This window comes from Leptonotus elevatus, chromosome 13 (assembly GCF_054856555.1).
Source record: "Leptonotus elevatus isolate MCC_2025b chromosome 13, RoL_Lele_1.0, whole genome shotgun sequence".
Taxonomy (NCBI): domain Eukaryota; kingdom Metazoa; phylum Chordata; class Actinopteri; order Syngnathiformes; family Syngnathidae; genus Leptonotus; species Leptonotus elevatus.
Window position 1 is genome coordinate 10,134,956 of NC_141251.1, and position 24,604 is coordinate 10,159,559.

At 38.5% G+C, this 24,604-nt stretch overlaps 2 protein-coding genes across 6 annotated transcripts in view; one reads left to right on the forward strand and one right to left on the reverse strand.

The window, feature by feature from the left end:
- The window catches only part of inpp5a (inositol polyphosphate-5-phosphatase A), a 132,390-nt gene extending 123,042 nt beyond the window's left edge, over positions 1-9,348 (forward strand). For 2 of the 4 annotated variants that reach the window (XM_086093526.1, XM_086093528.1), the window contains 4 exons: positions 583-694; positions 3,673-3,741; positions 5,588-5,675; positions 7,892-9,348. In XM_086093526.1, coding sequence (XP_085949652.1) covers positions 583-694; positions 3,673-3,741; positions 5,588-5,668 — 262 coding nt within the window. In that variant the 3' untranslated portion in view covers positions 5,669-5,675; positions 7,892-9,348. The remainder of the gene's footprint in view (positions 1-582; positions 695-3,672; positions 3,742-5,587; positions 5,676-7,891) is intronic. The other 2 variants (XM_086093525.1, XM_086093527.1) reach the window with 1 other exon arrangement.
- Positions 9,349-10,097: 749 nt separating this feature from the next.
- Positions 10,098-18,888, reverse strand: nkx6-2 (NK6 homeobox 2). Of its 2 annotated transcripts, XM_086093244.1 has the most exons (4): positions 18,814-18,888; positions 12,635-13,485; positions 11,349-11,521; positions 10,098-11,231 (listed from the first exon to the last, which is right to left on the reverse strand). In XM_086093244.1, the coding sequence occupies exons 2-4, from the start codon at positions 13,098-13,100 to the stop codon at positions 10,971-10,973; spliced, it is 900 nt and encodes a 299-aa protein (XP_085949370.1). In that variant the 5' UTR covers positions 13,101-13,485; positions 18,814-18,888; the 3' UTR covers positions 10,098-10,970. The 2 variants fall into 2 exon arrangements, with proteins under 2 accessions (XP_085949370.1, XP_085949369.1); XM_086093243.1 differs by lacking the exon at positions 18,814-18,888 and having other exon boundaries at positions 12,635-13,671.
- Between the last annotated feature and the right edge of the window lie 5,716 nt (positions 18,889-24,604).

The following is a 24,604-nucleotide window of genomic DNA, read 5'->3' on the forward strand; positions in this document are numbered from 1 at the left end:
TATATCTTGTCATTAGAGGCGGCACTTCAGATTTATTCGCACTCATGCTAATATGGATTGTTCTTATCTGTCGGGTTCTTTATTGACATCTCCATGATCTCTGAGTGTGAACAGGGTGAAAAGTCAGCAGAAGTGCAAGCAACTGTTGCCAAGGATGGATCGAATCATTGCATAGTTGCTAACATTTGTTTATATTGCAAACTTGCTAACGCAATATTGCCCCAGGGAAAAGGTGTCATGTAATTATTAAAAGTGAAATATATGATGGCTTTTTTTGCATTTAAGTGCGTGTTGCATTAGTAAATGTAGCAGCGTGATTATTTTATGTGTTTTAGTTTGTTTGTTTGGTTTAAAAAATATATGAAATTTGATCGATTGAGCTTGAGTAAGTGCGTTAATTACCAGAAGAATGGCTCAAAAGTGACTGTGTATCTTTGTTAGAAAACATTTAAAAACTAACAAACACACTCTAATAATTAATTACAACTAAATGAATTTGAAAACCAAAATTAAAACTAACTATAATGGGACATTATTATAAGCCTGGTAGCCACTGATTGTGCGTGACCTGTTTCCTCTCAGTTACCCGTACAGTGAAGACAGCAGTCAGGGGAAGCAGTACATGAACACCAGATGCCCTGCCTGGTGTGACCGAATCCTCATGTCGTCATCTGCCAGAGACCTCGTCTTAAAGGTGAGCTTCATCCTGATTACCACATGCGTGCATGCGTGTGTGTTTGTGCTCATTAATTCACCTGAAACCTGTTAAAAATCCCACACCCTTCACCCTAACCGGATACTTCAGTCACGCCAGAGTCGTGAAGTTGTCAGGAGACCAGAGGAAGGATCAAAGAAAGTGAAATCCAGCACCGACCAAACACCCTACTACCCACAGAGTTACAAAACCAGAATCTTTCACCAACTCCAGAAACATCTAAATTCCAACAAATTAGGAAGACCTCAGGTGACCAGAGGAAAGACTAAAGGAAGGAAGGAAAGATAGATGAAGCAGAGTGAGGTCCAAAAAACACCAGCCTCCACTGATTCAGCGACCAGTGGGAGAAGCAAATTCTGTTTGCATTTTAGTAGATGCTGGTGTGGTGGATATGGCATGCGTGCACTCTAAAAACAGTTGGGTTAAAAATCACCCAATTATAGATCAAAAATGGATTGACCCAAGTCAAGGATCTGACCAATTTTTATGAGTTGTTTTACACTAAAAGACCCAAGTTTCTGACCCATAGTAACTGTTTTTAGAGTGTGAGAACCTCCACCAAAGAGGGGAGCTGTCGACCCGACAAGGCGAGCACAAGCCCACCAGGCTGCGGCAGCGCCAGGGCACAACCTCCCGAGGTCTACTCTTAAACATTTTTGGAATGCCAACAAAAATTAGTTCGACATATCAGCAATGCTATTTTGGCGCTTCTGAAAGTAATCACAAGAAGGAGTCATGCCATGTCATCCATTTACACCTGTTACCAACAACAAGTGAGCACGCAGTTAAGCTAATTGGTGGTATCTTAAGTAAATGAGGCCCTTAGAGTTCCTGGGGGCCTCATCACACCATTCTACTGTCTGTTCTCTCCTGACTCACTCATTTGTTTACTATAACATTTTGGAAAAGCCAGCATGCGGCCCTCACATGATCATTTCACCGAAAAGGGGGAAAATATAAAAAGCTTGCATCAAAAAAAAAAACGAAGCATTTTGAATCCTTGTGTTGGGATTCTGAGCACACATTTGGGTGTCTCCGCATTGAGCTGTGAAAAGAGATGCAGCAGTGTATTGTACACCCAACAGCCCTCAACAGGGGGGCCGCTCAGGAAGTTTGTCTTTCTTTTGTTCACAACAAATGAGAAATTCCTTCCTGACCTTTCTTCTTTGCTGACCGGGGCAACACCATAACAATAACTGTAACGGTAAAATGGAGAAAAACAGCGGTGGTAAGAAGAAGAAGAAGAAGAAAAAAAACATTCGCAGACGTGCATGTGGACGGCTGTTTGCCGTGTTTCCGTGGAGCAAAAAGCTAATTGCTTGTAATGCGGCCGACAGTTAGTGTGTCCACAGATTGGCTGATGATTCACTGAGCACACGCTTGCCCGCCTCTCAGCATTACAGATTGTTGAGACATGGGCCTGTAAACAGGCCAGCGCGTGGCGTCATCTATCATGGCACGGTCGGTTAACTCGCCATCATGTTATTTTCTGCTTGCCGAGCCCTAACACGCCAAAGGTTGCCTGCCGGCTGCGCGGCGCAGCGCCGGCTCCAGGAGCACCGGTAATGAATGTTTAGCCGAGCGAGCGCTCCTCCTCCGCCGGACGGCCCCGGGTAATTTGTTTATCTGTCTAAAGATTACGCAGCCTGAAAATCCACAATTTGAAGCCGCCTTTGTAAATGATCAAGTGCGCGTTTGATGAATGTGCGCGCGGCGCTTTGGGGCGGCCAGCCGGCAGACATATAGAGAGGTGCCAGTGCATGGCCCGCTAGGAAAAGGTAGCGTGAGGTGGCGGCGCCGTGCGTGCTGACCCCGCTCCACCGCCGGATTGGCCTCAAGTTAATTTGGATTTCGCTTTATGCTTCATTCTCGAGCTCTCTGTCTCTTTCTTCTCAACCGCCGGTGCACCTCACCATGTCACAATGAGTGTGCGCACATGCACGTGTGTGCGTGTGTGTTCGTTGGCTATTTAAAAAGTCTTTAGTTCAACCAGACAAGTGTGATTTATTCTCCAGTCTGCAGAAACACATCTTCATGGGTAACAGCTTCTTTGTGTGCACAAAGTGAAATTGAAACACGATTCCCTCAGATAGTCTGGAGATTACAACGGCAGTGCATCGGGTTTTAGAAGCAAAGCTCACACTTTATAAATGACTGCTGTGTTTCATTTCTCTTCACTGCACCGGGCACGAGTTTGAAGGGGGATCTCGACAGGTGTTTTCGGCTCAGTGGATGCGACTATGAGCGAGCTTGTTTTGGAAGTTAGAGCAGAAAAGTTGATTTGCTTGCACTAACTTTTGTTTTGTTTTTTTGCGAATCAGTCACTTTGTATTAACTAATTTGCTCCCAAAAATGTACAAAAACTTTCTATTTTAAATGTTGTCATGCTCCCAAAGACGTATTTATACGTTTTTATGTAAAAAAAAAAGAAATTATGCTAGAGCAGACAGAAGGCTTTGATGCAGCCTCTGAACTGAAGAAAATGCTTGAAGCAATGGTTGTTATTACAAAAACGGTCAGCAGGTGGCAGCACAGTATAAGAGATCAACCAGGACCATGTTGCAAAAAGGCTCTTTTCCCCACAGATTTGTGAATAATGATATTCTATATTCTAATGCTAATTGCTGCAAAACGGAAACAGATGGAAATGTACTTTTTTCCTGATGAAAGAAGAGACTCTACTCTTTCTTTTGGTACGTTCCATGTTTTTTTTTAGCAATAGAACACAATATTCTGTGGGCCTTAAAACAACCGGGAGCGAAGGGGGTTGCTTCAGCGAAAATAGCTAATGTTTGACATTCAAGAAAATAATTGTATCAAGCCTTCTGCCTTAGTCAAGGTATTCCTTTTAATTGTGTTTAATGATGCTCACACAATGGCTGTCCGTCCATAAATGAAACCACCAAGTGAAATGAATTCATGGAAGCTTGTCTTCTTCTGCTTTTGTTTGTTTGCAGCCAGAAAATGAGGAGAAGTCTCTAGTCTATGACAACATCGGGGCCAACGTCTGCATGGGGGACCACAAGGTAACACAAGGGGGCTCTGTGGACCTTTTACGTGTATGACTTTGATCATGTGTGATCGATACTAGCCAGGTTGAAGGTAAAATTCCACAATGTAAAACTGATAAAGGCTAATTCAGGTATTTGCCATCATTTGTCCTTCATGGCCATATAGTTGTGTCTCGACTTATTAAAGTAATATATTAATTTGCTTAAAATATTTGTGAGTACATTGCGTGTGCTATACTCACCGGCCATAACATTAGGTACACTTGCACAATCTAATACACCAATAGAAGGGCTGCATCAATATTATGCACTTACACAGATCACAATGTTCATTTTCAGCTAGGTATTCATTTAAACTGTTTTCAACTGTTTAATGTAGATTCCTTCAAATATTTAGTGCTCATGTAATGCAACCAAAATGATACAAAGTATTATACAGTAAATCCTCCATTTGTTCCGGAACATTCCGCAATAAGAGAAATTTGCGATATATAAATACTTCTTTAGGTGTTTTGTTATAACATTTTTAGCACTTGGAAAAAACGTTGCCAGTTTTTTAAATTTCCTTTTAAAATGATACAAACACATTAAAATAAAGAATGTCTTATTTGTAAAAAAGAAAAGAAAATAAAAATATATATTTTTTTATTTTAGATACTTGCTTTGCATTTTTAAGAAACGTGTCTAAAACGTCACGTGTCATGTGTGCTGTAATACACTAAGTTCACAAAAAAGGGTGCAAAAACTTTGAGTGTTCTAATTTAATTTAAATGTATATTTACCATAATTACATGTAATTAACTTGTAATTAATTAAAACGTGTAATTGTTTAAAATTACCGTGTAATTTAACCCTGCTACAATATTTAGACAATGTTTTCTGTTCACCAACAAGGGGGCAAAAAAAAAATTTGAATTGAGGAGTATTCAAATTGAATTTGAATGTATATTTATTGTAATTACATGTTATTAACTTGTAATTAATTAAAACATGTAAAAACCCTACTATTATATTTGCACAATGCTTTGCTGTTCCCAAACAAGGGTGCAAAAAAGTTGAATTGAGGAATTGTCTAATGTAATTAGAATGTATATTACTGTAATTACAGGTAATTAACTTGTAATTAATTAAAATGACCATGTAATTTAACCCTGATACAATATCTAGACAATGCTTTTTTTGTTTTTGTTGTTAGGCAGCTAGGCAGGTGAGTTCTCGCTGAAGGAATATTCACAAAAATACAATAACGCATAGTACATAGTGTATGTAAAACCAAATAAGAAAGTAAGTCAAGTACAAACAAATGCAGATGTATTTCCCCACGGAAATCCGTCCATTAGTCACCAGAGTGATGACTGACTTGTTTCAAGCATCTTGCCGGGTGATTTTCAGATCTATGACATGCTAGCGAACGCATTGCAGCGGATGGCCGCAGAAAATGAGAGGGCCGCCGGTGTTAAACAGTGCGGCTTCAGTGTGTGCCGCGTCAGACATGAGCGGCGCCTTAAGTCAGGTCTTTCATGCCTCCCGGGTGCGACACAGGCGCTGACGCGTGTGTGCGAGGTGACCCGAGCCGGCGGGCGCATACTACGGCGGGCCCTCACTTTCCCAGCCGCACACTGGTGCTAAAATCACAGCTGGCTATGTTTCCAAAATGTCCCACATTGTTAGCGCCAGGGCTCCAAAATGCACGGGGCTGGTATGTGAGTTTAACCCCGGAGTCACACGGAGGCTACGACAGCTCCCACTTGTCAAGCGGGGCATTACTAATAAAGTCTTGAGGAACTTCCGCTGCCGTCTGAATGTTGCTTTTGGACAACTTTTGCACTTCTAACTGCCGTTTGTCTTTCCCTTCTACCAGCCTGTCTTCCTGTCCTTCCGAATAACAGCGGGGGCAGGTAAACGTAATGCAAATAAGCACAAGTGTTGTGTGGTGCAGTGATGTCGTGGTAAATATGATTTTTTTTTCCCTTTCTTACAATCACACGCCATTGTTTGATTTGATTTCTGAAACCCTTTACACACATGGTCACTCGTCAAAATGGAAGATTTTCGTTCCAATGCGTGCTGTGGACAAATTTGTTAGTGCTCGAGGAATTGTGAGTGATGAAGACTTGAGTTTGGATTTTCATCAATTCAATTTGTATTGAGTTGCTAATTGTCACAGAGTGTTTTATCGATCATCAAGCTGGCACACGATTTGATGACAAAGAGCATTTTCATTCATTTTGGACTCAAATATTTGTTATTGGCAAGCCAAAATCTGGAAATTAAGCCCATTTTTAATATTTTTGATTTTTGGTCATTTATTTATTTATTTATTGGAAGCATTTATGACTATGACTGTGCACTTACCTAACTAAAGTCAATGCATTGCAAACGCATTAAGTACAAAATAAATAATAAATAAGCGTTAATTCTCAAATGACTTGTTGGCCTTCCTTCCTCTGTATTGAAGTACAGCAATGCCCAAACATAGACATTTAAAAAATAATAATAATCATCATTTTCTTTTTTTTTCGGTAGTTGTAGCTAGTTTTTAGAACAGATTAGTTACTTTTTGTTATTTTTTTATTTTAACAGTATTTCATTTGAATTTCATTTTTATTAGTTTTAAGGTTTTTTTTTGTATATATGTATTTGTCAAGATAAAAAAAAATGTCACTAAATATTGTGGAAAGTAATATATAATATCAAGAAGGTAAACTACTATTCTCAAACAACTGTTTGACCTTCCTCCTTCTCTACAGCCCGACAACAATACTAAAATAAAAACATTTCTAACAAATCCTAAAAACTAATGTTGATATTAATTGACAAAATTAAAATTAAGGGTATTTTTGCTATAATTTTAAATAGTTACTTAGTTAGGTTTATAAACAAGATTTAATTTCATTTCAAAATATTTTTAGTTTGTATTTAATTAATGTTAATTAAAGTGTTTTGTTTTTTATTTCAATTATTTAATTAGTTTTCATTAAGAATAATAACCTTGATCCTTAGGTCATGTACAAAATATGAAATGTTATGACAATACATCCATTCTTTGTTTTATACGATTTGTCCTTATTAGGGTATCAGCGTAATTAATCGCATGACTTCAATAGTTGCACCGCAAATTTTAAATCTGTTCTAAATGTACAATGAAATATTGTTTTCTAAGTTGTCATACTCTTGTTAACATAAAAGTGGGAAAAATGTTAAACTAATAGAAATATGTCTGCATCTTTAAGTCATTGATGAAGTAATTTCATAATAATTCATAAAATTTAGTTTAAATTAAAAAGATGTACTGTACTGTAAAAACGAGTGTGATATTGATTTGTGTAGGGTTTAATTTTTCTGCCACTAGATGGCATAATTGCATTTGTAAGAAGTTGGTGACAGCTCAGTGCATTTTTCTTTTCATATGAAGACCTATATCTAATCTTTTAAAAAAATAAAAATTAATTCTGCTTCCTTTTTAAAATTGTAAATTACAGCTTGACCCCAGCCTCCTCAAATATATGCATTATTATTATTATTATGAAATGTATTACTGTTAAATGTTGGCGTGGACGGGTCTGCTGCGTTGCGACTGGAATTCAGTACAGTCTTTCCAAGTAAAAAAAATAATTGTGGCATTAAAGGAACTTTAAGTTAACTCAAAATTACCGCACTAATTTTGACTCCCCTAATATAAACCAATTTTTTAGTAGTAGTGGAACTTTTTTTTTTTAATAATAATAATTATCTCACATCAATTCAAACAATTCTCACATCTCCAAACTTCTTTTTTTTTTTAACTAGCCTCACTGGCTGTGTCAAATGTCATTTTTTTAGCATATAACGCGGGCCCCTGAAAAATGAACGGTGAGCCGCAAATGGCCCCCGGGCCGTAGTTTGGTCAGTTAATATGCTAACGGCTACCACAATATGATGTTCTTCCACTTCATTGTTCACAATGTCCTTGATCATGTGAAGCCTCATTGATGACCTGATCAAGAGTTGTGTTCTAACACTTTTTTTTGTCCAAAGAGTTCACACATCACGTTTGCTAATTGCTTAAAATGCTGCCGTCATTTTAAGACATTGACTCACAAACTTGAGCGTCGGCGTGCATTCAAAATGTCGCCATTACTTCCACCTTGTGCTTAAAAACATATCCTGTCTTTCGCCCCCGCAGGAAATTGTTGCCAAAGGGGGGAGAATATATTCTGTGAAGCGCCTCTGTGAGAGAACACAAGGAGACACGCACACGTGCAAACACTTCCACGCACGCACGCACGCACGCACACACACTTTGCACACTGAAGAAGAAGCTATCCAAACTTTTTCCAGCCGTCCTCGCAGCTCATTGGTCGTTTCTGCTCTCCATCAAACACTTGTTGAAAATGTGGACCAGCACCAGACAAGACACACATCGCTGACCTCGCCGTTGCCATGCAACCCCCCCCCTTCTTCCCCCCTCCCTCCATTGCAGGAGAAAGCAAAAGAAGAGGATGGACGGATGGGACGAGCCGAATTGTTGCCAAAACTCTAATAGAAAAATCATTCCTGCTAACACATAATTGCCATTTTTTGGGGGGGGGGGGTCTGCCTTTTATGTCGACACAGTGTGTAAGATGTTTTAAGAAGAAGAAAAAAAAAAGGCAATAGGTTCATTTTTATGTTGGACAGTATAAGATTAGGCTTGTTGCTGGTTTTAGTGCTCTTCTTACTTTTCAGTTTTGTTATAGGAAAATATACCTAATGTGTGTGTGTGTGTGTGTGTGTTTTCTTCTCCCCGCCGACCACCACATCATTTGTTTTATATACTGTACTTTTTAAACGAGAGATAATTTATAATTCTTGTGTTTGGGAGATGACCTTTGAGGAAATGACGAGAAAGTGTCCAGCCACAGATTTCTTCCTCTCCGAGAATGTTTTTAAACAGTGCCATATAGACCATGCAAAGTGTATAAGAATTCATATATAGCACACTCACCTTTATTGCATTATTATCATTCTTACTCTAATTTATTTCTACTTAATAATAATATGGTTCTGAATGTAATATTTTTTTTAGGTAGGCTGCGTGTCCTTTTGTCAATTTCGTTACTGCTGTTATGGTGCCAAGTACACAGAAATGATGTGTGAAAATGATAAGGATTTTAAAAACGAAAAAAATAATACAAAAGTCTAACTCTAAATGCAAGAGACCAAGTGCAAGAAATTGCTTTTATTTGCGTTCCATGTAGCCTGCAGCAAGAGCATTATAACGTGAGTGGGAACGTATCTTTCTTTTGTTTGTATGGTTTGAATTGATCACACTACACGTGTTAAGTCGTTACCTGTCTGTGATTTTTTTTTTTTTTTTTTTGTCATTGAAATCACTGCAAGTAGAAAATAATGTGCCTGCTGCAGAATTTGTATTTTCTTTCTGTGCGATTTGAATTGTTAAGCAAACAAAGTAGGGGGCAAAAACAAAAGTCGTGCTTGTTTTTGCTCCGAGTTGACTGTAGGATTATAAACCGCAGTTTTCCTTCACTCCATTTGACAGTATCAAAGCAAATAGAGATTTGATCCTAGCCCCTGTGGAGCGCCACGTGGCCTGCAGGTGATGCACTTGTCAAGCAATAAACAACATTAGAGCTCAACAAATGACTCCTTGTCCTTTTTCACCATGCACTCAGTATTTGCCATATGCTTTGTTGCGGAAGTCATTTTTGCCATCATTTCAAGCGTGCCGCGTAAAGTCACGTTGACAAATAACAATGCCGAATAAATGTATTTATATTTTTGTTACGTTACAAAATTTTAGCTTTTTTTAAATTAACATATGTAGCTATATTATAACACTCTTCATTTATGTCTGTTTTATTTTTGGTCAAAAAGTTTTCATTTTCTTTTTAAGAATGAAAAACTGCAGAAGAAGCATATTAGGCCTCTGATTGGAAGAGATGGCATATTTATCAATATAACCTTTTTTTTGACGAATATTCATTACAAAAAATGTAGCTCCGTTATTTATTTATTTTTCGTTTCAGGGTCATATTTAAATTGTATAAAGTGTAAAAGATCACATGACTAAAATCCTGTGTATATTTTTTTCCAGCTCCTAACTTGTTGCCTTTCATGTTGTAAAATGGAGGTTGGTCCTTAATATAGCTTATGTGAGTTTATAAATTTCAATTGCACAAGTCGTTGGAATAAAAATGTTATGAATACCTTAAAAAAATATTAAAATATAATACAGAAATTATAAAAGTCCATTAAAAGTAAGTTATTTTTACACCTCAATCCATATAATTCCGTTAATTTTTTTAAACGTCCTATTAACAATAATATCATGCAGTAATTTCACCAATTTAATTTATATTAAGGCCATACATTAAGACAAACAAAGCAAATGCGTGTTAAATAATTTATTCATAATACAAAGTGTTTTTCTTTCTCTATAACCTCCCGGAAGCTGCAATAATAATACTCTTTAAAAGCAACAACAACAACAACAAAAAAGATGCTCCAGTTTTCTATCGGGTGTCTGATGAGGTCAAAACAAAAATATTGTGTCAATGAATTACTTGTTTTTCCACACGGTCTATTTACAGCAATTTAAAGTGTGCGACTTAAAAAGAAGTCAAAAGGAAGCAGTGGCTCGTTTGCGAGGAAATAAGCGCGTCAGGGCTGCGTGGAGGACACAAGTCTTTGTTTTTGTTTTTTCCCCTCCCCTCTGCTTCAAACAACATAAATTATTCTGTAAAAAATCTGTACAATACAATCTCATGTATACTTTGTCGTCTTGAACAATCCGTTTTCGTTCTCTTTGAGCCTTTTTTCGGACAGTGGATACCCTGCTTAAACTGAGCTTTGAAAGCGTCACAGCCCGTTCACACCTGACAAGTGAAACATTTGGTGTTGAAATCCGGATTAAAAACAAAAAACATAACCTCGATAATGAGTTGTATATCCATCCATCCATTTTTTTTAAATATGTATTTAACGCTTAATTGTCCTCGAGGTCAGGTGTGAGCTGGATTCACAAACTCATTCACACTATTTCGACAAAAAAAAAGAAAAAAAAGAATCACGTGTGGATTAGAGTTGCAATCCAGATTGTATCTATTTTTTATGTGTGTAACTCCAGTAGTCCCATATCGTGTCCTTTAGTGCCTTCCCTCCAAAGACGCCATGTTGATCATGTCAGGTGCAAATGGGCTCCGAAAGAGTCTCTCCCGAAGGGGGGTGGGGAGGGTGAGGGGGGCAGGGGGGGGGGGGGGTCATCACAAGGTGTCCGAGCTGTTACTACAGGGGCTGATGAGGGCCAAATTGCCACCGCCTCCGCCGCTTTTGTGCTTTTTCAACAGTCTCGTGATCTTCTCGTCGTCCGAGTTGGGGTCGAGCGGCTTGTTGTACTCGTCGTCGTCGTCGTTGTCCGAACTCTCCTTCATCTTCTCCGTCTCCGAGTCGTGCTTCTTCTTGGCCGTGGCCATCTCGGCGGCGTGCCTCTTCCGCCATTTGGTCCTCCTGTTCTGGAACCACACCTGGTATGGTGGACACAACAATGCTCAACAGGTTCTTCCAAAAAAAACACGCACAATCACAATGAATAAAAAAAAAAGGGATATATGACGCAATTTAAATGAGTCCACACTCCTTACTTTGACTTGGCTTTCGGTCATCCCTAACGAGTAGGCCAGGCGAGCTCTCTCCGGACCTGCCAGGTACTTGGTCTGCTCGAAGGTTTTTTCCAGGGCAAAAATCTGCTGGCCAGAAAAAGTGGGCCTGGAGTGCTTCTTCTTGCCGTCTTTGTCCATCATCAAGCTCGACTGAGCTGGAAAGAGAGAAACAAAATGACATATTTATTTTTGCAATTACAATTAATTTATTGCTTTGCGACCTGAAAATTAATTGATGGGCAAATAAATCTAAAGTGGCCTGTTGGCATAACAAATAAAGTTATTGTGACTTTAATAGAAAAAGAAAAAGAAAACATTTAAACCACGATTTATAGGCATGGATACAGATGATTATTTTTTAAATTTAATTTAAACATCAAATGTGTTTCTATATTTATTATTCTCTATTTTGAAAATAAAACACACTCAATAAGAAGTGTTTTTTTTGCTCGAAAATGACGTAAACATTTCCGGTTGTTTTTTTTTTGCAGACTTATTGACTTAGCATAAATTAATCATTTTACAGCAGTCTGTATTCATGATTATTGAACTATATACAAAGTTGTTCTGCACGAGGAAAGCGCAATAGTAAATCAAATTTACTTAGGCCTACTTATCAGACCAACATGTCCATATGCGTATGTACAAAAAAAGTGACGCATGTGTCAAAGTCACTGCCAGGGGGGGCAGAGCCGGCCTGACAACTCATTTTATGTTGGCTCACTAAAGCAAATGACGTGTTTACTTCATATTTATGGTGAAATGGAATTGCTCTTTTCACATGGGGGAGAAAAAAAACAAGTGCAGAAAATTTAAATTGTGAGCTTCAACAACTTTTACAAGCATTTATTTTCACAAAAACGTTTCTCTAATAAAAAAAAAAAAAAAAAGGACTGTAAACAACAAATAATAAATGCTTTCCTCTATCTGCCATCGGCGTCTTCTTTCAAATTGCCTCAAGTATAACAGCAGTCAAATTCAGAGGCAATTGTGTAAAAATATGATGGTTTGTTCGCTTGGCATTAAGAGATAATTAAGCAGTTTTTAAATGAAGGATAGTTTTTTGCATGATTAACAAAAACAGAACAAATAAACAAATCACGTTGACTCGAGATGTCTTGAGACATTTACGCAAACAATGGCTGTGTTGAAATGACTTAAAAAATACATTTGTTAATTCAATTTTATATTATGTTGAGCCAGCATGTGATTTTACAAATTAATTTATTTATTTATTTTAGAAGCAGTGTTTGCAGGCATTTACTTACACGGACAGGCCACGCGCGGGTCCCTCCACGGGGACCCCTGCATGACGCCGGGCCAGAAGATGGGCGCCCTCCCGGGGAGCTCGGCCAGAGGTTTGGGGTAACGGGACACGGCGGGGCCGAAGTACATCCCGGCGGCGGCGGCCGCGGCGGCGGTGCTGGCCAACCCGTTGATCCTGGGGAAGCCGGCGGAGAGCAGCTGGCCAGCGGTGGTGATGGGCCTCCCCAGGATGTCGCTTATTCCGTGCGGGGTGGCCCCGGCGTACAGATGCGAGTGGAGGCTGGACAGCGACGGCGCCTTGAAACCGGCCGCCGCCGCCGCAGCAGCAGCCGCCGCCGGGTTCTGCTGCAGCGCGTACGGGAAAAGCGACGTCTTCATCTCGGTCATGTTGTGCAACGCTGCCAGCGGGGTGCTGCCCAGGACGAAAGCACTCTGCCGGTTAGCCTCCATCTGCCCCACGGCTAACATTTGTCAACATGAAATCGAAAGGAAGTCGCGAGTGAAAGTTAACGGACTCTTCCGGCCGGGCGTGCTCCCCCCGACTGTCCCGACGGTGCGGGATGACTCCAACTTCTTCCCGGATGTCCTCGTTGATCGGCGACGGGACTGCTGCGCGGGCTCCGGGCCAAGTGACAGGAAGTCGGACGTTCTTGTGATGTTCTGGCCGCTTTTGACGGACTCTTGGCGGTGTGTTGCCAGCGAAGAGGGAGCCTCTGATAACAGCCCAGCCACCTGCACGCGCGAGGCTCCCATTGGACAAGGCTGCAGACCGCCCCGCGCTGATTGGACGAGACCCGAGGGCTTCTGTGCTCCGATTGGATGGAAGGCTGAAGTCCGCCGCTGTGGCGGGCTGCTGCTTCTCCGACGCGTTGTGGAAAAAAGGAATTTCAGTTGACACGGACGAGAGGACCTCGCTTAAGAGGACTCAGTGGATTTATTAGAGACGGGCAGTCACATTAAAAAGTAGGCTAGTATATGTAATTCTAATTTTCAAACTACAAGTCGTCTTTAGTATTGTTTTTATAGCTACTACTTCACTCAAGCAAAATCGCAGGGTACATTTTAAGAATGATTGCTTTCAACGTCACAGTTGAAAACTTTTTCCCTCTGAAATGGCGAAATGTGTGGAATATGAAATGTCTGTAAAAAAGTGAAGTGCGTTATGAAACGTGTAAAAGTTGTACATTCATCAACTCTGCAGCAATTTGAATGCAGCAGATGCTGCAGTTCATAATATTGTTAACCTCTCTCTTAATGGTGCGTCTCAAATCGTAAATTACAATTTGAAGCATGCGTATTACAAAAAGATAAAATATTAAAAGCTGAAGGCAACGTGAAATAAAATACATATTACGATTTCTGGTATAGGCCTATAAATGCATTTCATATTAATTATTATTAATAAGTGGAAATTAGCTGCTAAACGTGTTATTTTTGCGTTAGATTTATGTGAAATAGCCTACGTTAAATATTGGTTTATTATTTGACTATTATGTTTACAAATACAACTGAAAAAGCTTTTCATTAAATATTCGATTTTAATTAGGCCTATACTACATACGAATATCTTCCACAACTGACGCTTTTGTTTTAAGTGAACGATCTCCACTTTGACGCTGTTTAAAAAACACACACACTATGTGAACATTAGAGTGTAAAGGACAAAGTTTTACATGAGTTAAATAATGCTTGTTTTGGAGACAAACAGTGTTATTACACAAGGAGGTGGCGGTGGGAGGAGGGGGGGGGGCGTCGGGCTCCAGTCATCACTGTGAGTGCTGTAATATTTTATGGAGATGTAGGGTTGTAAGAGTGAAATATGACCAGGTTGTCATTTGAAAGGCACCAAATGCACCTTGCTTCTCATTTTCTCACCGAGGAAAAGATTGTGATTTTTTAAAAGGTTTTCAACGCGAGGTGATTCACAATTGTGACAGTATGCCTTCAAAGTTGAAAAGGTACACAGATATACATTACCAGGCTTTTCAATTCAAATATCACCTCTGGTTATCATTTAATCGCGTACATAAAAAAAAAAAACACTTTTAAATAATCGCTATATATATATATATATATATATATATATATATATATATATATATATATATATATATATATATATATATATATATAGGATCAGCTTGAAAAAAATATATGAAAAAAACAATAAATCCCATGGCTCCATCTGAATGGTACATCAAACAGTCAGTGAGAGATCAATGACAAAAATATTGGGCACTTTTTCATTTTCCAGTTCATCAGAAGCCAAACGCTGCTGTGCCAACCCAGGCCGCCACAATAAAATAAATGGCACTTTCCACTTGATCATAATTGACTTGCATTTTCATCACTTCATTTAAACACCCCCCCCCCAAAAAAAATAATAAAATAAAATAGCCGTGGTGCTCACAAAACGAAGAAATAAATGAGAGTTTAATAGCCTGTTTAGCAAACCAAAACATTATGAATATATGAGGCATATAAACTATAATTGTACGAATTAAAAACATTCTGTCACTAAAATAAATAAATAAATAAATAAATAAATAAATAAACAAACAGCAAGCTACATTAGCACACACATTTTTGAAAAAAAACGAACGTGCTAATATCAACATGAAATCCATCATTAAAAATGTATTAGCATCATGAAATAACTATTCGAACCTGTTGCTCGCAGTCGCCATGTGCCAAATATGAGTGGGCTGATTTATGTCGTTAAAACTCTATTGTTATTTGTAATAATGGCGAGGCCACAGGCCTTTTGTCTATCCATCGAATGGGAATGGGTTAATAAAGATGCAAAAGATAAGATTATCGGCCTGTAATCTGGGCACAGATGGCAACGAAAGAGCTCTCACGGGGGAAGATAAGCAGATGTTTGAATACACAAAAAAAAAGAGACACCAGCTCGGCTATCTCAGCATCTGATTTCTTCTTTATCTTTTCAATGCCTCGCACCTCATTAGAAATGATACACTAAACGAAATGAAAACGCACAAAATAAACCTTTTAAGTGGTTCATGTTTTTCAGGTGGGAACATGTTTTGTCAAAGTATTATTGATGGCAGAAAGCTATGAAACGACGTGTAGGTAATGTAAATTAAAACAAGCATTGAGCACAAATAAAATAAATGCGCTTGAAAAACAGGTAAGTGGTGCCACCCTGTGGTCACAGGTAAAAATCTGCTTGCCCAACACGCCGGTCAAACAAACTCAGTAATACGACAACTATTATTTCATATAGATTCATTACACATTGAGTGAAATATTTTTGAAGCTTTTATTTCTTGTATTTTTTATGATTATGACAGTGTTTCAAAAAATGTCATTTCAGCTCATAGATTTTCTCTTGGGAGTTTGCTGGCCAATCAAGTAAGCACAGCTGTCTGCAACAAGGCAAAATGCAAACACGCCCCTCTTTTTATTTTTTTAATTATTTTTTTTTAAAGACAAACCACTTGAGAATCGCTGCTTTAGGTGAACAATGCACACCGCAAACGTAACGATACCGCTCCTATGCACAATGATGAATCTTCTCCTCCTAACTCAATTTCTGGCTTAGTACCAAGACTGACCGGTAGGAGGCGGCATGCTGCCACATGGCATTCAGACTGGTGGAAAATAGAAGAAAAAAAAAAAAGAGCAGTGGTGGAGAAAGACAACTGTTACCTTGTTTGGCAACTTCACTGTGGTGGCCAATTTGGTTGTTGTGAATGACTTGTGGCGAAACACGTTTTACAACACAACCAGTTGCTCCTCTACGCTATTTGTTTATGTGTATCTTTTATATATGCCAAGGGCAGGGATCTAGTCTAACTTTTTATTTATTTAATTAAACATTTTTAAGAGCACAGTATAACTCCTAACCTGACATTTTAGTAGAAGAGTAGCAGTAGAAGATTTAGTGACACACACTATACAGTAAATTCATTTCCAAAGTAAACATTCACTCATTCCACTCATTTTTTACTCTATTACTGATAAGCAGGCTAAAGTGTGGAACAGAAGTTTGACAGCAATGACAAATATTCGACATTATAAAAAATAAAAATGTAAAAACGGCACAAATTTAATGGTTGCCCTGACGCGAGTGGATGAAAATGCTCAAATTTTAGTGGCAAAATGGCATCATTTAGGGGCAGTCTGGAGCCCTGCCCAAGGGTATGTATGTTTCATTTTTTAACCACTAGATGGCAATGTTCCTTAATTTAAGAGCTGATTTGCAGCCTCGCAGCGTTGCCCAACCTGTAATCAGCCACAGCCACGGCACCCATTTTACATAAGAAAAAATCATAGAAATAGTAAATAAATAAAAATAAATAAATAAATAATAATAATAATAAAAAAATATATACAAATAAATACAAATAAAATAAATAAAATAAATAAAATAAATAAAAATAAATAAATAAATAAATTAAATAAAAAACACAAATAAATAAATAAAAATAAAATAAATAAATAAATAATGTCACAATTCACTAGCATCCATTATTATTATTATTATTATTATTATTATTATTATTATTATTATTATTATTATTATCATTATTATTATTGTTGTTGTTGTTCATAAATTAACTTTGCTCAGCGGGTTTCACAAATCCCACCCATTAGATGAGAAATATTACTTTTGTCTCACAATGCCACAAACACAAAATGTGTTTGTCCTCTCGGTTTGGTGCGCCGCCTGTCAGACAATGAAAGCTGCATCACGGCACAGATCAATGAGTAATATAACGGGGATTTGGGACAGTGCTGGGTGGTACAACTAAAAAAAAACGTTTGTTTTGGCTGAGCTTTTGTAGAACAGAAGTTTGAAATTTGATACAAACTACTACAGTCGGGTACAGTCTGATAGATTGGAGGTGTTTTTATAGTAGAAATATAATAAACTTTAATTTTTAGGTTTTTTAAAACCATGTTTTTTTTATTCCCTACTTCCGAAGTTCATTTAGAGTGGAAGTTTGCATGTCACATTTGGTCATTTCAGTGTTCCAACATCTGATAATAAAAAAAACAAGATCAGATTAATTTGATCTTAACACAGACGTGGCTGCTGGCTCCAATTAATATACACTGGATGAACCTAAAAATGCCCTCGAACCTTTACAAGTAAACCAAACTTGGCCTTCTCTACACTTTTGTCCAGCCGTTCAATGTTTCAGCACTTTGTGCACAATTTTGCTGTTCTCCAATAAGGAGATGAAAATTAAAATTCACAATACACTTCCTGATTCAATTACAACTCGTCGAGTCCTCTTCATCATGCTGTTCTCATTTTGACATCATGAGACCAAAACGACGAGAAGTGTCAAGAGGACTTCACCATTGCGAGGCTACAAACATGACGTTTCTCAAAGAGGCAAGCGGCCTTGAAGCTTAGAATGTCGTTTGTAGGCTGCAACAGAGCAACAAAGAGACTAAAGGAGTCACAACACCGACAGGCAGAGAAATAGCTGTATGTGGATTTTCATAACCCAAACACCTTTTGCTATTCATCCTCTTGCAAGTTGCTCAAAAGATACTTATTGAACTTATTGAACAGTTTGACATGCTTATTGAAAGTTAGCATAAGTTGAAAAATCTATTCTGGAAGTAAACTGTTAGCACCATGAGCTTTTTAACTGTACAGACAACTGTTCAAGACACTTTTAATGTCATGCAAGTGAAACATTTGACAATAAAACACCCACTCTTAAAAAACGGTGAACAACAAAATGGAGGATTTGGGATCCTCCTCATTGCTTGTGTAGCGATCACTTCATATCAGGTGAGTCAATTACTGAATCAGTTCGTCACGTAGATGTAGCTCGATTTTGTAGTTCGGGCACTTTGTACATGGTGGCTGATTCAGCAGATGCTAACTTGCCTGAAGCTAGCTTCCTGAGGCCACACGAAATGTGGGGGAAATCGGTTCCGTTCTTTTTTTTTTTGCTGCTACGGTTTTATAGATAACACACAGTTGAATGTAATAACTGACCAACAACATAAATACTTTTTACGGCATGAATGACGGGCAGTGGCGGCTGAATTAGCAGACGCTAAGTTGCTAACGTACCTAAATAACACTGCCAAGACTTGAAACTGCTAACTTCGATAGCATTTTGACCACACATAAAGGGGAAATAAATCAGGATTGTACAAACTTTGTATGATCAGATTTGAAAGCACTCACCAGTGTAAGAGAGGGGGTAATTTCACGTAGCAGCGTTGCCGAGTTGGGAAAAAAAAACACTCCTGACACTTCATCGGCAACAGTAATATCATCCAACCTGTCCACCTAACCTGTCCATACCATATGATGTCCTTTTCAGTTGACGGATAAACGCTAGTTTTATCCCTCCTTGTCATTGTAGTCCAATAACGCGGCGCTTTGACTTTCCTACCAAAAGGGGGCGTGTTCAGAGAAATAGTCACGTGACCAGATCGCTATTCCAATTAGTTCGAGCTGAATGTTGTATTTTGGCGAGGTTATTCTGCCGATGACTGGTGTGAGGATCTAAAGCCCCTTTCACACTGCACTTAGGACACAGCTGCCATCCTCCAACCCGTTAGCTGCGTATGCGGTGAGGGGCGGGGACCCGCAAAACGGAGCCTTGCTGGGCGGTACGGAGCACGATTGAGGCCCCACTGCATATTTGCTGCGAGGACCGCACCACCTGTTGATTTCAGCATGTTGCCAAATCACGAGATTGGCGATTCATCGACTTCATTGTGGAGTTGTAAAGTTCACATGTCGACTAGTTGATTAGTTAGTTCGACCCCTTACTGTTGACCAGTCTCGAGTGTACCCTGCCTTTTGCCCCGAGTCAGCTGGGCTAGGCTCCAGCTCACCCATGACCCGAATGAGGACAAGCAGGATAGAAAATGGATGGATGGATGCAATGAAATATGTGTCAATCATGAAGCATTAACCTTTTCCAAATATGCTAATGCCTTAGGAAAAAAATCATGGTTGAGAGTATTCTGAAAGTTCATTTGTCAATGATTTCTAACGAATGATGTCTGTGTCCTTTTGGTGAGTCACCGTGTTTCAACAAAGCCTGTGTGGCGCCGTAAACGTTTGCTTACCAGGATTATTTATTGGACCCACACAATTTTGATTTGAATTCAATGAAATGACACGCCTTACCTTAAAGATGTAGCTTTAGTTGTAATGATATGAAAGTTAAGCATGTTCAAAGTTTGAACTTGTACGTATGTGGCACTTGTGTAATGAGTGTCAGCATGGAGATTAATGTAATGTCTCCTGTTGGGCAGACATCAAGGGTACAGACCGGTTGTTTGGGGGAGTCGGAGCATCCACAGGGTCAGGCTGATTGATTGCTTTGACACGCAAAGGTCACCACTGCCAGGGCACTGCAGCCTCTGACGCAACGCCAAGGTCTCAGAGGCTACCACCATTTGAATTGCCTCCATTTTCCTGTAAATATTTAGCTTTTTTTTTTTTTTTTTTGGGTTCATTTGCCAGGGCCGCTGTTGATGTCTGCTGTCGAGGGAGGCAAGTGGAGAAGTGAGAGTATTAAAGTCAGATGAAGGACAAAGGAGGTTTGACAAATGGGAGGGTGTTTTGTTTTCTGCACTAACATTTACTATTGGGATAATGAATGAGCAATGAATCACTCCTATTATAATATACCTAATAATAATGGAATCTACTTCAAATAGGCTCTTTTGATCAAACTATAAAGGCTAAAAGTAATTAATGCTGTTCTTATTGATCGCTTCATTTGTAAGAACATCGTAAACTGGCTTCCATTAACTCTGCCATTGACAGCTATAGATTTAAACTATTAGTTTAACATTTTTTCCACTTTTTTCAAACAAGAGTACGAAAACCTCGATTTTTTTTTGTACATTTAGAACAGATATAACATTTGTGATTAATCGTGAGTTAACTAGTAAAGTCATTTTTTGAAATTACGATTACACATTTTAATCTAAACAATCTCATCATATTCGTCGCCTGACACACCAAATTTTTTAATAATCGTTTATTTTCTTTAAAAAATATATCTTTTTTTAAAGAAGAAAAGATTATTAATAATTAGTGGCATCAGGCGATGACAATTTTTAATCGCATGACGTCACTAGTTAACTCACGATTAATCAACATTTTTATATCTGTTCTAAATGTACAATTAAAAATTTTTAGGTTTTCGTACTCTTGATAACAAAAGTGGAAAAAAATGTTAAACTAATAGAAACAGTTTAAATGAATTTTTGACATCTATAGCCGTCAATGGCAGTGAATGAGTTAAGCTTTTTTTTTGAATTTGTGAAAATATTATTTTAGCATTGTTGCTACAATCATGAATGCACACTGATCGCAATCATCTGTAATTGATACATTTACCATCCATTTTTCTTTAACGCGTTTCTTCATTGGAGTCGCTGGTGAGCTGTAGCCTATCCCACTGATTTTAGGCCGGAGGCAGGTTGCACCATGGATTGGTCGCCAGCCACTCGCAGGGGACACGGAGCGAAACATCCATTTCTATGTAGACGGGTGAGGCTAAATCTCATTCATTTATTTGCAACCTCCTCGCCACATGTTGCATGAAATTATGTTGATGTGAGCAATCGACAACGGAGGAACGTTCCAAGTGAAATGTTCACTCCACAATGTTGTCATTTTTTTTCTTTTTTCTTTTTTTATTAGTGTCCTTGCGTTAGAGGAGGAGCAAAATGTTTTTTGCATTGAACCCATTCATTCCTTCTTAATATCATATCTAGTTTCCATTTTCCTTGCAATGAAAATTATTAACTACTACCACTAACAATAAGCAAACGTTGAACACTAAAATGAGGCGAATGCATTGCCCTTGTTTTTACTTCCAAACAATACAGCCACTGTTTTCAGCTTGTCCTCTAATAATAACGGAATCCACAATAAGCCCGAGAGTCAAGCTGCTCAGGTAAAGCACGATCGCATACCGTACGGCAACACACATTATGAGTCAGCTGGATGTTATGAAAACGTTGACTCACGCGCGAGCCAACTTTCTGAAAATCCGGGTACCAGGAAGAGATTTGTAACAAAAACAGTGGGATTACTGGCAAATTTTCAATTCCATTGTGTACTGTGTATTTACAAGTACTTTGACCTTATGTCCTAGTATCGCTCAGGATAAAGTGGAACGTTGGGTTATTATGGATGACCTGGTTTATAAACAAACTCAATTTTGTAGGAAAAAATACCTTGATTTACTTACAATTTTGGATTTACCAACAGTCTTGGAATGACGAGTGGAAGGCTCTGCTTTTGACTTCTTCTCACACAGAATAAGCATCAGTGGCTCTTTACATAAATAGTAGAGCAAGTGTAACTACTCTACTGCCCTCTACTGTACAGTCTCGACAGTCACTCATCAGTCACAAATATAACAATGGCATGTATTGAAGAAGCGTGTCTTTAATTGAGATGACTGGTTCACGTCGACCCAATCTGTCGTGATCTGTGTTTTGTCGATTTGAGTTTGATTTTGGTTGTCATGTTTTTCCTTGTGTCCCTGTTGTCATTGTCTGTCTCGTCAAGCTTTATCACATCCACCTGTGTCATCCCAGGTGTCTTGTCCAGTCATTAGTGTGTGTATTTAGTTCTCTGCTTTCGTTCATTCCTTGTCATGTGACGTCTATGTCGCATTGTGTTACTTTGACTCTTGTCCTTTGTTGATTTTGTGTTTTTAAGGTTCTCAAGTACCTTGTTTGCATTTGTTTTTGTTGAATTTCTTCATGTTTTAGAACCTAGTTTCCCTTACACTTGGGTCCACATCCACAACACACACCTTGACATAATCATGTCAAAATAGTAGTCCACATAAAATTAAAATACAATGACAATTAAATTTTTTATTTTTTTTTAAGATTCAAGTCTTGATCAGGCGATTCCTTAAAAGTCATGACAAGTTTGCTCTATATTATTTATTTGGTTGTTACTAACATTAACATAACTATGAGATTTCTTTTTGAAAAATCATTTCCAGTTTAATATATTTTGTAGTAACTTTATTCGGACATACGCCGCCATTGTTATTTATGTCGCATTCCGTGCCTCTGTAGCGTTCCTAAAGGTAAAAAGGAACGACCGCTGACATGAGCCCAAAGTGGTTGTCAAGAATGCCTCGTGTGTCCTTGATGTGGCACCTTTGGGGGAAAAAACAAACAAAAACGTGATCCAATGTCTGCAGGGAGAAACCGTTTCATAAAGAAGATACTCATGTTTTCCTATATGGTTCTGACTTGTGAATGAATTATTTAATTAATGTCCTTTCATATGGGTTCATCACCCTTCTATTCCTGAGGATGAGCAAAGTTAGTTTGAAAAGTTTGTAAAATTGCCTCCCTAAACCATCACAGTTCTGTTGAATTCAATTGATATCTTATAAAATCTCATATTTCACACAGCTTGACTGGCATTGTGCTCCAGATATCTTGTCAAAAACGACATACCTAGATTTTAATGAAGTCGGTACGTTATGTAAAAGGTAAATACAAACAGCTTATTCCTATATTGTACTGTACTGTTTTAATTAGATATTCGACTGTAACCATTTTCAGCAATAAAACGTTAATATTTTGTCTATAATTAATTTGTTAACTTCTTCTTTATTCATGTCCAATTAACACCCTTTGCCACTTGCTGTCGACTGAAAATGGCATCACGTGCGCTTAGAGCTATAACGACCAATCACGGCTCACCTGTTTGTGGGTTTGGTCATGTGACGTTCACCAACCGAGCCATGATTGGTCGTTACCTGAGCCCTGAGCACACATGATGCCAAGAGGCAAAATGTGTATTTGTACATGGAAAAATAATAAAGTTATCAAATGAATTATAGAAAAAATATGAACTTCTAACTGCTGAAAATGGCTAAATGAGTCAAGTATCCCTTTAATGACACACAAACATATATATATATATATATATATATATATTGATATATTGATTTCTGTCTTGCCCTATATGACATTTGCTTGCTTGTGTGTGTCTCTCTCCGCAAAGATGTCTATTTACAATGCCAGTTACGGCCACTTTACAATAAAACAATGTCAGGATTTGGATTCAGTTCCTCATGCAGGTGACCCACTCTACGTGAGTGTGTTGCAGCATTTTGGCTGCAGGCGCTCTCCTGGGGGGGGGGGGGGGGGGGGGGTCTGCTGCTTATGGCCCATTTAGTGATTCACTCCAAGAGGGAAGAGACCCAAACACTCCCCTGGGCTCATGAATTCACATGAGGATGGGGTGGATGTCCCTGTTTGGGGGACACTGCCTATATTCATCAGATATACTCCAGGGAGAAGTTTGCTTCCACAAGATTCAAACAATGCAAGCATGGCTTAAAACTTGCACAAGACGAACATGCTGAATATATGATCAGGTACGCGTCATATTTACTTGAGTATAAACTGATGTCTGGTCATGCATTTTCATGCATAAATGCCTTTTCGTTAATACAAGTGCATCCCATCTTAAGTGACTTAGTGTGATTTGAAAACAAATTGGTTCACTTCCTGTCTCCGCTCTAGAGCAAGTTGGAGCCTCTGCTGAGTGCACAGAGAAAAGGCAAAAGGAACTGCGGATTGTTTGCATCCCACGGTTCATGCGTTTACTCGTCAGCTGTCAACAATCAAATTGCGTATTTAGTGATGCATAGGCTTCCCAGCCGCCTCCTATTAATAATGGCAAGCAAGGCCTTCTCTATTGGCTTTAACAATCAGATTTACAGCCAGATATATTCCAATATTCGCTCCATTAATGTTATTAAGTGTTAATTTCCCCCCCCAAAAAATCTATTCTTTTTATTTCATAGAATTGTTCTTGGCTGTACTTCTCCCAGCACAGTCTGTTGAGAAATGTTTAAGACAAAAAACAATCAGCTGAAAATGACTTGATCAGCCCAGGACAACACTAATAATAACATTCTATTGTAAAAGGTAATTTGAGCAAATTTTTTTTTATTTGA